Source organism: Dendrobates tinctorius, unplaced genomic scaffold, assembly GCF_039654945.1.
Source record: "Dendrobates tinctorius isolate UK_male_01 unplaced genomic scaffold, ASM3965494v1 ptg000104l, whole genome shotgun sequence".
NCBI lineage: Eukaryota > Metazoa > Chordata > Amphibia > Anura > Dendrobatidae > Dendrobates > Dendrobates tinctorius.
Genome location: NW_027361772.1, coordinates 12,378,390 through 12,393,003, shown reverse-complemented (window position 1 = coordinate 12,393,003; position 14,614 = coordinate 12,378,390). Strand labels below are relative to the sequence as shown.

At 45.7% G+C, this 14,614-nt stretch overlaps 1 protein-coding gene across 1 annotated transcript in view; it reads right to left on the bottom strand.

The window, feature by feature from the left end:
• Window positions 1–5,509: 5,509 nt before the first annotated feature.
• Window positions 5,510–14,614, bottom strand: part of LOC141100437 (C-type lectin domain family 4 member G-like) — a 90,126-nt gene continuing 81,021 nt past the window's right edge. Inside the window, exons 12-13 of the mRNA XM_073588949.1 lie at window positions 9,570–9,682; window positions 5,510–6,757 (exon numbers count right to left, since the gene is read on the bottom strand). Coding sequence (XP_073445050.1) covers window positions 6,625–6,757; window positions 9,570–9,682 — 246 coding nt within the window. The 3' untranslated portion in view covers window positions 5,510–6,624. The remainder of the gene's footprint in view (window positions 6,758–9,569; window positions 9,683–14,614) is intronic.

The following is a 14,614-nucleotide window of genomic DNA, read 5'->3' as shown; positions in this document are numbered from 1 at the left end:
AAATGAAAAAAAAACAGACAATGTGATTTTCTGGATTTTTTTTTCTCAGTTTGTCTCCCATAGTTGAGGTCTACCTATGATGTAAATTACAGACGCCTCTCATCTTTTTAAGTGGTGGAACTTGCACTATTGCTGACTGACTAAATACTTTTTTTCCCCACTGTATATATATATATATATATATATATATACTGCTCAAAAAAATAAAGGGAACACTAGACAAGCATCGTATTTATGCAGCTTTTTATTGCAGACGTATGCAAAACAGACAGCTTCCAAATTCCAGGTGATGATATCAAAATGGGATTTATTCTGCCAAAAACATGAGTGACAACCAGAGATGGGTGAACCTGAACAGTAAAGTTCGGGGTCCGTACTGAACACCTACTGCTCGGGCACGGACACTGAACACGAACTTCACCAGGAAGTCCGTCTTACTGTTCGGGTTCGGCTCCCCAAACACCGGGTGTTTGTCGCACTGTCATGGGTACGACAACGTGATAAACACAGCTTCTGATCGGCTGTAAAATCTTCACCGCCAGTCAGACAGCCATGGTTCCCAGTCTGCAGATGACGGCGTGAGCCCGCTGCTATGTTAGGAGGTATAAAGTTTACCTCTGATCATTGGTGTCAGCTGATGGGACTACTGCTCCCATCAGCTGATACTTGCTGCCACTAATAACAGTGAGAGCAGGAGTGGCTGATAGGTGTACTCATTAGTCGTATCATGCACTGTAAATGAATAGTTTAAAAAAACACGGTTTGGGTTTCCTTGTATTATCAAGAATAGAGGGGTCCCCAAGCCATATTTTTAATTCGTTAAATGAATAATGAAAAAAACAGCGGAGGCCCCACCATTTTTGACAACCAGCCTTGCTAAAGCAGACAGTAGAAGTTGGTAAGGTGCCACGGTTATTGCCCCCCAGCCTAAAAATAGCAGCCCGCAGTCTGCCCTGAAATGGCGCATCTTTTAGATGCACCAATTCTGGCACTTTGCCCTTCTATTCCCACTTGCCCTGTATCATTGACAAGTGGGGTTCATATTTGTGGGGTTGATGTCACCTTTGTATTGTCAAGCCCATGGATTACTAATGGAGAGGCGTCTATTAGACACCCATCCATTACTAATCCTATAGTTATATGGAAAATAAAGACACAGCCAGAATAAAGTTCTTTATTAGAAATAAAACAAAAAAACACATTTACTTTTTATTTAAAAATAGCAAACACAGTTATACTTACCCAAAGCCCAATTCCACCAAAGCAATTGTTGTCTGTAATAAAACAAAAATAAAAAAAAACAATATCCCTCACCTGTCCATTGGTCTGTCCCACGACATTATCCATGTCTGGGGGAATAAATAGTTTTCAACCTGAACAGTGCCAAGATGTGACCATCCAGACTGAGAACCACTGGTGAATGAGCTGCTGCGAGCTCAGCATCAGTGACTAGCAGTGACATTGAGGTTACTACCAGTCAATGAGGCTGTGTTCCCATTCTCACGGTGCAGAGGTGAGCTCACCGCAGTTCAAATTCACCACAGTGAAATTCTCCCTGTGAACTGTGAACTCGCCTCTGCACCGTGAGATTTTTCTCACAGTGCAGATGTCACCAAAGTTCGTTTGCCTTCTGGGAACGCAACCTCAGTGACCAGCAGTAACCTCAATGATGTCACCGCTAGTCACTGATGCTGCGCTCGCAGAAGCTGATTCTCTTACTGGTTCTCAGCCTGGACAGTCGCAACTTGGCAACATCCAAGTTGAAATCTATTTATCCCCCAGACATGGACTACGACATGGCACAGAACGATGGAGAGGTGAGGGATATTGTTTTTTTATTTGTAATTACAGTGAAGAAAATAATTATTTGATCACTTGCTGATTTTGTAAGTTTGCCCACTGACAGACATGAACAGTCTATAATTTTGATGGTAGGTTAATTTTAACATTGAGAGATATATTAAAAATAAAATCCAGAAAATCACATTGTATAAATTATATAAATTTATTTGCATTTTGCAGTGAGAAATAAATATTTGATCCCTCTGACAACCATTAAGAGTTGGCTCCTACCGACCAGTTAGATGCTCCTAATCAACTCGTTACCTGCATTAAAGTCAGCTGTCTTACATAGTCACCTTTATAAAAGGCTCCTATCCACAGACTCAATTAATCAGTCAGACTCTAACCTCTACAACATGGGCAAGACCAAATAGCTTTTTAAGGATGTCAGAGACAAGATCATATACCTGTTCAAAGCTGGAATGGACTATAAAACCATAAGTAAGATGCTGGTGCAATAGTAAGAAAATAGAAAAAATACAAAATGACTGTCAATCGACATCGATCTGTGGCACCATGCAAAAATCTCACCTCGTGGGGTATCCTTGATCATGAGAAAGATGAGAGATTAGCCTAAAACTACATGGGGGGAACTTGGTAATGATCTCAAGGCAGCTGGGACCACAATCACCAAGAAAACCATTGGTAACACATTACACCGTAAAAGTTTAACATCCTGCAGTACCCGCAAGGTCCCCCTGTTCAAGAAGGCACATGTGCAGGCCTGTCTGAAGTTTTCCAATGAACACCTGGATGATTCTGTGAGTGATTGGGGAAAAAGGAGATGTGTCAGATGAGACAAAAATGAGACCAGGCCAATTTTTACAATTCTGACCACTGTCAATTTATGAGGTCATAACTTTGGAACGTTTCAATGGATCCCACTGATTCTGAGATTCAATGGATCCCACTGATTCTGAGATTATTTTCTCGTAACATATTGTACTTCATGATAGTGGTAACATTTCTTTGATATGACTTGCGTTTATTTGGGAAATAAACATAAATTTGGTGAAAATTTTAATTTTTAGGCCCTTAAATCAGAGAGTCATATCACAGAAAATAGTTAATAAGTAACATTTCCCACATGTCTACTTTACATCAGCCCAATTTTTATATTTTTTTTTGCTAGGAAGTTATAAGGGTTAAATGTTAACCAGCGATTTTTCATTTTTACAACAAAATTTGCAAAATCATTTTTTTTGTAGGGACCACATCATATTTGAAGTGACTTTGAGGGGCCTACTGTACATGACAGAAAATACCCAAACGTGACATGATTCTAAAAACTGCATCCCTCAAGGTGCTCAAAACCACATTCAAGAAGTTTATTAACCCTTCACGTGCTCCACAGGAATTTTTGGAATGTGGAAGGAAAAAATAAACAGTTACTTTTCTTTCACTTTTGCAAGGGTAACGGGAGAAAATGGACCATACAATTTGTTGTGCAATTTATCCTGAGCATGCTGATACCCCATATGTGGGGGGAATATACAGTTTGGGCACACGGCATGGCTCGGAAGGGAAGGAGCGCCATTTCACTTTTTGAATGTAAAATTTGCTGGCATAATTAGTGGACACCATGTCATGTTTGGTGAGCCCCTGATGTGCCTAAACAGTGGAAACCCCCCACAAGTGACTCCATTTTGGATACTAGAACCCTAAGGCTGGAGTCACACACAACGTAAAAAAATACGGACCGTATTTTACGTCTGTAATACGCATAAATGGTCCCTCAATAGTGCTCCGTATGTCATCCGTTGTCAGGGTGTGGCCGCGTATTTTCCTCGTGTAAGCATCCGTATGTGATCCGTATAGCATTTTTTTCTCGCAACCTTGCAAAATGGACATTTAACGGTTTTGAGGCCTGCACAGAATTTAAATCATCAGCACCAACCCTATTTATTGCCTCAACATCAGGTGGCAGCCTCCAAGCTGCCCATTTTGGTGCTGTGCTTGTGTTGGTGTCTTGCTGGTTGTTAGCAAACCTGTCTGACACACTTCAGTTCACCCCAACTGACTGTGTTCTGTTCAACTGGGTTTTGTCCAGGCGCTTTGACCAGCCATACCCAGTGATTGTGGATCTGAGGAGGAGGAGACACATGTGGGTCCATCCACTTTTGAGGCAATGACTGACAAGAGGTCATTTTCACCGCCTCTATTCTTCTCTGCGGGATCATCCGGAAAAATTTTACCAATACTGTCGCATGAGCCTTGAAACATTTGATCGACTCTTGGAGACAGTGCGCCCTGGGATAACCTTTCAGGACACAAGGATGCGCAAAGCTATATCTGCAGAGGAGCGACTTCTACTCACAATACGGTATGTACTACACAACCACATTCTCTATGTTCATGATGTGTTTCCCAAAGTATGTTTTTTATTTTTTTCTAAGTCTAATGCCCTCATCTTATTCCAGCTATATATAAACTTACAGACCAGAATGTTATGTGTAATATGTACTGAATATCACGTAGTGATTGTGCGACCAAATATATGTGTGTTAGTAGATATGAATCACTAACAAGTTTGGTATGTATGTACCTGGTGTTGGTGTTTTGTAAATTTGTGCATTCTAAAATGTTCCATTTCTGTTGTTCTCCAGCTTCCTGTCCACTGGCCTGTCTTATGCCATCCTCCACCATGAGTTTCTCATTGGAAGATCTACCATTTCTGGCATAGTCAGGTCGACATGTAGTCAAATATGGTCAAGACTACATCAACTCGTCATGCCCCAGCCCAGGATGGAAGACTGGTTGAGGATATCAAGGGACTTTGAGGAGGAATGCCAGTTTCCTAATTGTATTGGGGCCCTTGATGGCAAACATATCCGGGTGCGTAAGCTGCTGAACTCTGGCTCCCAATTCTTCAATTATAAACAATACTTTTCTGTTGTATTGTTGGCTCTGGTAGACCCTCAATACAAGTTTAGAATTGTTGACATTGGGGCCTATGGAAGGATGGGAGTAGAGTCTTCAATACTTCCATTATGGCTCGGCGGCTACGCACCAACCAATTGGATCAACCACCACCACGCCAGCTACCAGGCTCCACTCAAGAATCAGTCCCTTATGTCCTTGTGGCAGATGAGGTGATTCAGTTAATGCGCAATGTCATGAAGCCATATCCCGGCGCAACCTGGAACACCGGCGCAAAATTTTTAACTTGCGCCTATCACGTGCTCGGCGACTGGTGGAGTGTTCTTTTGGCATTCTTTAGGCCAAATGGCGGGTCCTACAGTCTGCCATTCAGCTGAGTGAACAAAATGTAAATGAAGTAATTAAAAGCATGTGGCGTTCGCCATAACTTCACCAGGATACATGATTGTTCCTCCTCTGCTGGTGTTGTGTGTGGGTCAGACAATGTACGTAGGGCGAGACCACCTATCAACCCTTACCGTAGATGGCTCTCTGGACTCAAAGTGCGTGATATTTTCACAAATTACTTTATGTCACCTGAGGGGGAAACTTCTTGGCAAGAGCATGCTGTCTCTATGTTGTAAATTTTTCTTTTTGGCCTTTGGGAAACTAGATATATTACAACCCCTTATGTCTTTTCTCTGTTTCTAAATCACTGTGTAAGCATATGGCAGCATGTCGTGATGTAAGTGCATCATTGATAAAGACAACAACAATTGAAAGTTAAAACTTTTTATGTATCCTTTTTTTAAAGGCCTTGTGAAAACATATTCGAGCTATATGTTATTTAGCAAAATGGCCATAACTGGCCTTAGAACAAAAAAAAAATTGTTAAAATGTTACAATACAGCATTAACCACAAAAAAACACACAAAGTTATAAATTGTAGTATGTAGGGGGAGGAGAAGGCGGCAGCCCAGCCTGTGTTGCTTGATGGCTAGTTTGGCCAACTTGGCCCTCGGCCTGGGTGGGGGCATACTCTTGCCCAGGAAGGAGGTAGTGGGCCGGCTCATGGGCTTGAGGTGGATACTGGGCACGATATTGGAGACGACTCTCCTGTTGGGGCTGGTAGGGCCGTGAGTCTAAACCACCAAAATGGCCATGTCGTCCCCAACCAGATTGGGACCAGCCTCCAAAATTAGGTTAAAATTTAGCATTTTCATAAATGTAAAAGGAGAAATTGCTCATACAATTTGTTGTGCAATTTATCCTGAGTGCGCAATATGTGGAGCAAAACAACTGTTTGGGTTCACGGCAGGGCTTGGAAGGGAAGGAGCGCCATTTGACTTTTTTGAATGTAAAACTTACTGGAATAATTAGCGGACGCCATGTCTCGTTTGGAGAGCCCCCAATGTGCCTAAACAGTGGAAACGTACAATTCATCCTGCAAAACACATACCCTCCCACTGCTATAGTGACGGAAAAATAAAATAGCTATGGCTTTTAGTTTAGGCGTATTACATCACATGAAAGAAGAGACCTTCTTTACTTCAGCTACTTTTTAAAAAACCTTGGAAATTGTAGAATTTTTTTGAAGGAAAACAGGGACAGAGTTCAGATTGTGCTGTGTGATTTGCTGAAGTTTTCTACGCAGAGGTGTGTAGCAATTACACTAGGTGCACCAAGGCATATTCCAGTTGTTTTACTATATCTTTCAAGTTTATTAGCTAATTATTTGGTTTCTATTTATTTGTATTAATCTAAATTGGGTATAACAATATCGTAAAACTCAGGCTCTTCTGACACATACGGAGACACCAGCAGTATAAATGGCATATACAGTATTTGGAAGGGATCCTAGTACAGGTTTTCGATTAGGGCCAGAAGCTTCACCCAATGCCTCTCCTATGCATATAATGGATCTCAGCATTTTTTAATCTTCTTGCAAATATAAAACAAGTTATCTATACAGTTTCGATCGTTCCAAGGTCCCGATTTGGTTTCTCCACAGTGTTCACGGCTTGAATGATAGTTGGGCTCATTCACATCCCAGTTGCTGTAAATAAATCAAAGAGAACAAACATTTAATTTTCACATAATATCTGAATTGTAATATAAGCCAATCAGTGGTAAAATTCCGAAAACTCAATTCATGATACTTCTTATCTGGTCCATTGCTAAACTGCTTAAATAGGGTGTCCCATGAAGTATGGTCACTGGGGGACTCACCCACCGAGCACAAGGTCCAAAAGTCTCTCATGTAAATGAAGCATTAGTGAGCATGTGCGACCACTAGTCCACTATCTGTCCATTAAAGGGACTATCCAGGACTATTTTTTTTTTTCATTACTATGGGCCTAAAAATTAACAGGCAGGTAGTTGCTATCTACCTGACTGTTTTACCTGACGCATACTCAGATCAGTCACCAACCGCTCCTGATAGCGATTCAGCTGCTCCATGTCAACAGAGCAACTTCTGGTCTGCTCTATCAATGAGGTGTGACTGCTGACATCATGGTGATTGACACCTGAGACCACACTGCCTAACTGCCAAGAGTGGGCTGTCAATCAGCATGACAATGGCAGTCACTCTTCACAAAGAGAGCAAAGTGGAGGAGAAACTGCTGCTCTGTGACGTTAACTACCTGCTAGGGATGAGCGAGTGTACTCGTTAGGATTCAGTACTCGGTGAGTAATGCGGTACTCGTGGTACTCGAATCCTGGCGAGTAAATTTCACTACTTGCCTCGCAATATTCGGCACAGCCCGCACAGTCCCCGCACAGCCTGGCACAGTCCCCGCACAGCCCAGCACAGTACCTGCACAGCCCAGCACAGTCCCGCACAGCCCTGAACAGTCCCCACAGAGCCCGGCACAGTCTCCGCACAGCCCAGCGCAGTACCTGCACAGCCCTGAACAGTCGCGCACAGCCCTGCACAGTCCCTGCACAGCCCAGCAGTCCCCGCACAGCCCAGCACAGTCCTCGCTCAGCCCGGCACAGTCCCTGCACAGTCCCGCACAGCCCAGCACAGTCCCGCACAGCCCTGCACAGTCCCGCACAGCCCTGCACAGTCCTGCACAGCCCTGCACAGCCCAGCATCGCCCAGCCTAGCACAGTCACACACAGCCCGGCAGAGTCCCTGCACAGTAACTGCACAGCCAAGCACAGTCCCGCACAGCCCCGCACAGTCCCTGCCCAGCCCAGCACACACACATAGCCCATTACTCGCATTTCCCATAGACTTACATTGGATTCGCTACTCGTTACGAGTACCCGAGTATTAGGATCTACTCGTAACGAGTACAGCGAGTCCGAGTATTTCACTACTCGCTCATCCCTACTACCTGCCTATTAGTTTGAAAGCCGCTAGTAAAAAAAAATTAAATACTCCCGAATAACCCCTTTAACGGTCTATAGGAGTTACCGGCAATTAATGAAGCAGTGGCCATTAATGACTCATTCACTCAGGGGTTCTTTGGACAATCTGTTCTATTAATCAGTGGGGTCTCGTCAATCATATCTCCATCAGTCATACATTCATTATCTTGTGAATATGTGATAAATGTTGTTAATGCGACAACCCCAATTTTTTTTCCCAACTGCAGTGCCATCAGTGGCACAATATAACTTTTGGGTGTTGACTGTTGACCCCTATAGATGTTCATTTGGCCATTATACCATAGCGAGGTCATTTATATGTGATATTATAACCTTGCACTTTTGTAAAACATAATGTTTGAGATGATGACAAGAAGAGAGGATGTATCTGCTTTATTTGGGTTCAATTCCTCATTTATCAAGTTTTGTATATTTATAGTTTTATCCACATTCTAAAAATGTTTATACACGTATTAATCAGAAGGACATGCAATAGAGATGAGAAAAGATTCAAGTTATTTAGTCTAGTTTGGTCATTTTTGGCATGATGTCGCAGGGGCCAAATAAACCACACAGGATTGTAGGTGCAAAAGTGAACACTTTCCTGGTCCGGCTGCCACTGAGGACCAACCTTGGTGCCAGATCAGGATATTTGGTATCTTTCTGCTCATCTCTGACATGATTACCATGGAAGAAGTCACCTATTGGTACAACAGGGTACATAAAGTTGGCTCAAGTTGACCAATTCACTTAATTTAATGGGTGGTCAAAACTTCTACATTTTCCACAGGCAATGATGTCGAGAGTCAAGCTAAAGATAAAAGCTCAAGACAAGATAGGCAAAGAACTGCCAAATAATATTAGGTGTAAAGGTGTGATTATGTCAGTGACTGCAAAAAAGGGGCCTTATTTTAGTCTTCTATGTGCTCCTTTGGTTCCTACATAGACATTTTTAAATAATGTTAAAAAATATACAGAATTTCTAACCCATTGTCTACTGGTAAGACTATGTTCCTAGGGAGGAGATCATGTAATTAGTGAGTTCTGTAACAGTGGCCTTTGGCATGTGGGACAGATGGCACAGGCAGCAATTTTGAACCAATTAATTGCAAGGTTTACCCACTTTGAGTGGATGGCCTAGGAACCATGCTCATAAAATATTGTAGTAGCTAAAACGCAAAAAGAGTGACACGGAGACCTTGCCTATGACAGGGGGACGGGACCTAGACCATAGAACCTGTAGACTGGGAAGGAATGAATATTACCATGTCTGTTGATCAGATAGATACATGTACCCCATTCACTAACACTGCCATTGACTACTCCAAAATTTGAGGGGGAAAAATATGAACCTTTTCATTTGAGCGGGAACCACCAAGGTTCATACAGTTTATGCATAAATTAAGAACTGTTGTTTGTACCTTAACCCTTGCGGTTATGTCTTCTTGTTGGGACCTCTTAGTACTAATACATCACATCCCACCACTTACGTAAACGTGACTTGTGTGCCGTCCAGCCACTTCCATACGTGAACTTCTTTAGCGTCTCGCCTCAGTCCAATCCAGTATTTTTTACCAGGCGAAAATAATTTCTTCAAAGACTCCTAGAAACATGCGTGTGTTCCACTGGTGTTAAATAATGTTGTGTTCAATGATATCTTTCTCATACAAACTTGTTTAAATAAAAGAAATCCAATATTTTCAAGGTTAGTTTAGATGTTTTCTGACTATACATATTGAGTAAAGGTCAATGAGGAAAACAGTGTTAGTACCTTTTACCCTACCTATTTTATTTCCACTTTTCACAATGTATAGACACATAGAAAGAGTTGCAAGAAAAAGTACCACTGGGTTTATACCGCTGTTAGGCTACTTTCACACTTGCGTTTTTTTTGCTGCGAGTTTTTTGCGCACACAAACGCATGAAAAAAACGCATCATGCGTTTGTGTGTTTTTTTGCGGGTTTTGGTGCATTTTTTTTTAAAAAAACGCATGCTTTGTGTTTTGCTGTAAAAAAAAACGCATTGCGTGCGCATGCGTTTTTGGGGGGCAAGTCGGACGCACAAAAAATGCAACAGGATGCATTTTGTGTGCCCGAGCGCACACTGCAAAAAAACGCATGCGCATACAAACGCGTACGTGCGCATATGTATGCGCACATATGCGCACCCATGTTAAAGTATAGGGGAAAAAACGCATGCTTTTTTTGCGCTAAACGCCAGTGTGAAACCAGCCTTAGGCCTCTTTCACACTTCAGTTTTTTACAATCAGTCACAATCCGCCAGGTTTTAAAAAAAAACGGATCCTCAATTTTCTTTTGAGGATCCGTTTTTTTCCCCATTGACTTCCATTATTGGCGGATTGTGACGGATTGCCGTCCGTTGCATCCTTTTTTTTTGCGGATCCGCCAAAAGTTCCTGTCCGTTACCATCCTCAAAGATTTCAAAACGGAGCTTGCAAGGTTTTTTTCTGTGACGGATCCTCCAGACACTCATTTAACCCAAAATTCTTTCCGGGTGCCGGACAAAAAAAATTCATTCTCTCTCTCTCTCTCTCTCTTCTCTCTCTCTCTCTTCTCTCCTCTCTCTCTCTCTCTCTCTTTTCCCAGGCTGCGATTCCTTTAAAATTGTTCTTTTGTCGGATCCGTCAAAAAAACAGACGGGTGCCATCCGTTGTCATCAGTACTAAAACGGATCTGCCATCCGTCCTTTTGGCGGATTATGACTGATGCAAAAAACTGAAGTGTGAAAGAGGCCTTAGTCACCGCGACATGGTTACACCTATTTTGACCTGAGTGGTGCCTGAGCCCCTGCTGGTTGCATCACTCTGACTAATAGCTGGCAGGTACCATGAAGAATAAAGTTAATTTCCTAATGGTAGCTGGGCTTCCAGAGCAACCGCACAGCTTTAGACCACTATAAACCTGTAAATTAACCCCATATCTGCAGATAAATACTGTTCTGGGACATGACAAGTTCCCTTTCAAATACAGAGTAAGAAGTCCTATCTGTGCATACAAAGAATAACACTTTCTGGACATTATATGACTTGCATTCTGCATTTCACTCCAGTTTTCCTCTCTGCAGGTGTGGTGTTTGCAGATACGCAGGATGCAGTGACGAGTCGCGAGACAATTAGGTGCTTTTATATTAACGTTTATAAGACTAGAACGAACTTTCCTCAGTCCCGGCCTGATCACCAAAAAGGGGTAACACGGATTGCCCTTGCAGGGGTTCTATACAGGCACACACAAACGGGTAGAACACGACTACTCCCGGCCACAGCCGGTCACTATAGGGCCGCAGTATGGCCAACTACGGGTCCTTAATTTGTAAAGTCAACTTAGCCGTCCAGACGTCCCTCGCCGTTCGGGTTGGTGGTCTTTCGGCGTAGTAGATGCTGGGCCCAGTTGCTGAGGCGATGACGAAGTCTTCGCGCACTCCGGCGCGCTGATGACACTGGAGCCCCACAGGCTCCGGCGGAGTCCTTGGACGGTTGGGCCACAGCCGCTTGCTTGGGGCAAGCGGCAGCGATGTGTGGTGGCGAATGACAGGCCACCTGCACAGCTAACGGCTGCGACGGGGGGTCCGCGGTCAGCAGAGGACCGGCCCCTGCTGCGGACTGGAGCGGGACAGTGGTGGCCGCCGGCAGTACTGGACTTTCCACGGCCACTGGTGAGAACAGGGCGGCTGCGGGTGGCGGGGAACAGGCCGCAGCCGCGGGCTGGGGCGAGACGGCAGCGGCCACAAGTGACCGCGGGCAGGTCGCAGCTGCTGGCCGAGGGGAGGCGGCAGCGGCCGCAGGTTGAACTGGGGCCGCAGCGGCCGCGGGCTGGAGTGGGGCAGCAAGTCCTGGATAATCGCCTTGGTAACGTCCCTCTGGAGTCCTCGATGAGCATCCTCCCTGGCACTGGTGAGTCGCTCTCGCTCTCAGCCGCTCCCACCGTCTCCTGCTGTCTCCGTGTCAGTCTGCTGACTCATCGCCCCGGGAATTCCCCGCCTCCTTTATATTGGTCCCTCCCCTAGTCCATCTGTCTGTCACACCGGTCCGTCCCTGAATCCTGCCCCCCGGGGACAGTTTTCCCCGGAACCCAGATGACGGCTCCCTTGGTTCCGGCCCGGACACTCGACGGGGGCCGTTCCTCCCACACTCCCCCGCCCTGTGTGCTCGCCAGTCCTCGGGCGAGGGTTTTTGTAGATTCGGGTTAGCTTTTTGGGACGACAGTCCTTGTCGCCATACGAACTGGTCCTGTTTGTAACGTTCAGGGGGTTTGCCAGCTGTTGACCGCTCGGAGCGTCGAAGCTCGGGTGTAGTGGAGTCTTCTGGGGTGGTGGCGGGTGGTCGAAAAGTTGGTTCTGGTGGGATGCCCGGGTCTACTGTAGTGCCACTATTAGGGCACCCCGCAGATGCGACGGGGAAGTCCTCTTCGTCATCCAGGTCCCAGACCGGAGCCAGAGGGTCGGGGACCTGGAGGGTCGGTTCGAGCCGCGGGGGATCGGTAGACGTACAAGGTCGTAACACGTTACGGTGCACAACCCGAGTGAGAGGCGTGTTGTTTCCTTCAGATTGTATTTCGTACACAGGCCTTATTCGGCGCAACACTTGATATGGGTTTACTTCCCACCTTGTTTCTAACTTGTTTTGGGGGCGTTGATCAAGTACGAGTACCCGATACCCAGTCTGAAAGTCAATGGGTGGGGGCAGTGCTCCCCCTGGTGTTATAGATCCTGGAGCTTTGTATGGACAATACGGTGGAGGGTCTGCAGCCGGTGCCAGTGGTTCCGGACCCACGAGGATACTCCGGTCCAGGGTTGGGGTTCTTCTATGTTCAATTCCACCTCTGTAATTCCTTTTCCTTCCCGTCTGAACAGCAATGAGTAGGGGGTGTAACCAGTCACTCGATGCACCCAATTGTTATACACCCACACCAGCTCGGGGACATATTCAGGCCAGCGGGCCTTGCAGTCGCTCTCCAGGGTGTGCAGCATTTGGATTAGCGTACGATTGAATCGCTCGCAAGCTCCATTTCCCTGCGGGTGGTATGGCGAAGTCCGCGATTTATCGATACCGTAAAGATGGTGTAGCTCTTCCATGACTTTTCCTAGGAAGCATGCCCCTTGGTCCGAATGTATTCATTGTGGACAGCCGTACACTTGAATAAAGTTCTTACAAATCGCATAGGCGGCCGACTCCGCTGTTTGGTCTTGGGTGGGGGTGACCACGGCAAACTTGGTGAAAAGGTCCACCATAACGAGGCAATGTGCATACCCCTGATGAGCAGGACCTATGGTTAGATAGTCCACCGTAAGAAGCTCCAGGGGGGCTGATGTTACAATAGTTTGCACCGGGGCTCGTTGCGCGGGGGGTTTAGCGAGCTCACACGAGCGGCAGGTTCGACACAAACTTCTTCTACAGCAGCGTGCAAGCGTGGGTGGTACACTATCTGCTGTAGCCATTATAAAGTCTTTTGAGCACCAAAATGAGCCCCCTTTTCATGGCTTCCCGGGCCAGTTGGTTGAGATGGGCTCCGGGCACAATCACCTGCCATATCGTAGCTGACGTGGTTCGTGACGTGGCTTTTCGATATAAAAGTCCTTTTTTGATGGCTAGTCTTTCCCACTGGCGCAACATCAGCAACATATCCTGGGTCAAAGTCTATCTTTGTGAGCCCATGGGCAATTTACCGGTGGCCACCCATCGGCGCAGGAGTCCAATTTCTGTATCGTCTTGCTGCTGCTGGATCCAGTTGTCACGGGGCTGTTCCAGCATCCCTCCTAGGAGTCCCGGATGAGGCGCTTCCTGCGTGTTGACTGTAGGCGCGGCGGTGGTGAGGGCGAACGGCGTCTCATCTGCCTTTAATTCGTCGTCTTGACTTCTCCCTGGGGTGGTGTGTCGGATTCTGGAGAGCGCGTCGGCGTGCACGTTTTCAGCTCCCTGTTTGTAGATGATCTTATAATTGAATTTGGCCATCCGAGCCACCTACCGTTGCTCGAGGACCCCCAGCTTGGCATTCTCCAAATGGGCTAACGGGTTGTTATCAGTCCGCACTACTACCTCAGAGCCTGCCAGGTACTCTGCGAACCGCTCCGTCATTGCCCACACTACCGCGAGGAGCTCGATCTTAAAGGAGCTGTAATTGTCCGTGTTGCGTTCCGAGTCGTGCAGCGACCGGCTACCATAGGCGATCACTTTTTCCCGGCCATCCTGCTTCTCATTGATGAAAGGCTTTTTTCTACTTTTACATGACTTGAGCAATGCCTCTAGGAGTCTGTTACGAACTGTTCTTGCTGTGCACGTCACCCCAGCTACCATTTCTTTTGTAGATCACTTGATGTCATCCAGTGTTTTTTGAGTGACATTCAAATAAGATGCCGATCATCCCGGTCAGTGGAGAGTCGTTTTTACCCTCTGCCGGTCTGTAGCTTTGTTGTCCCCAATGTCTGCTGCTTGACCTTGTTGTAATGGACTGCCGTCTTAGAAATTTTAAGGATGGAGGCAACATGACGCTCACTGTATCCCTGTCAGGAACACCGCAC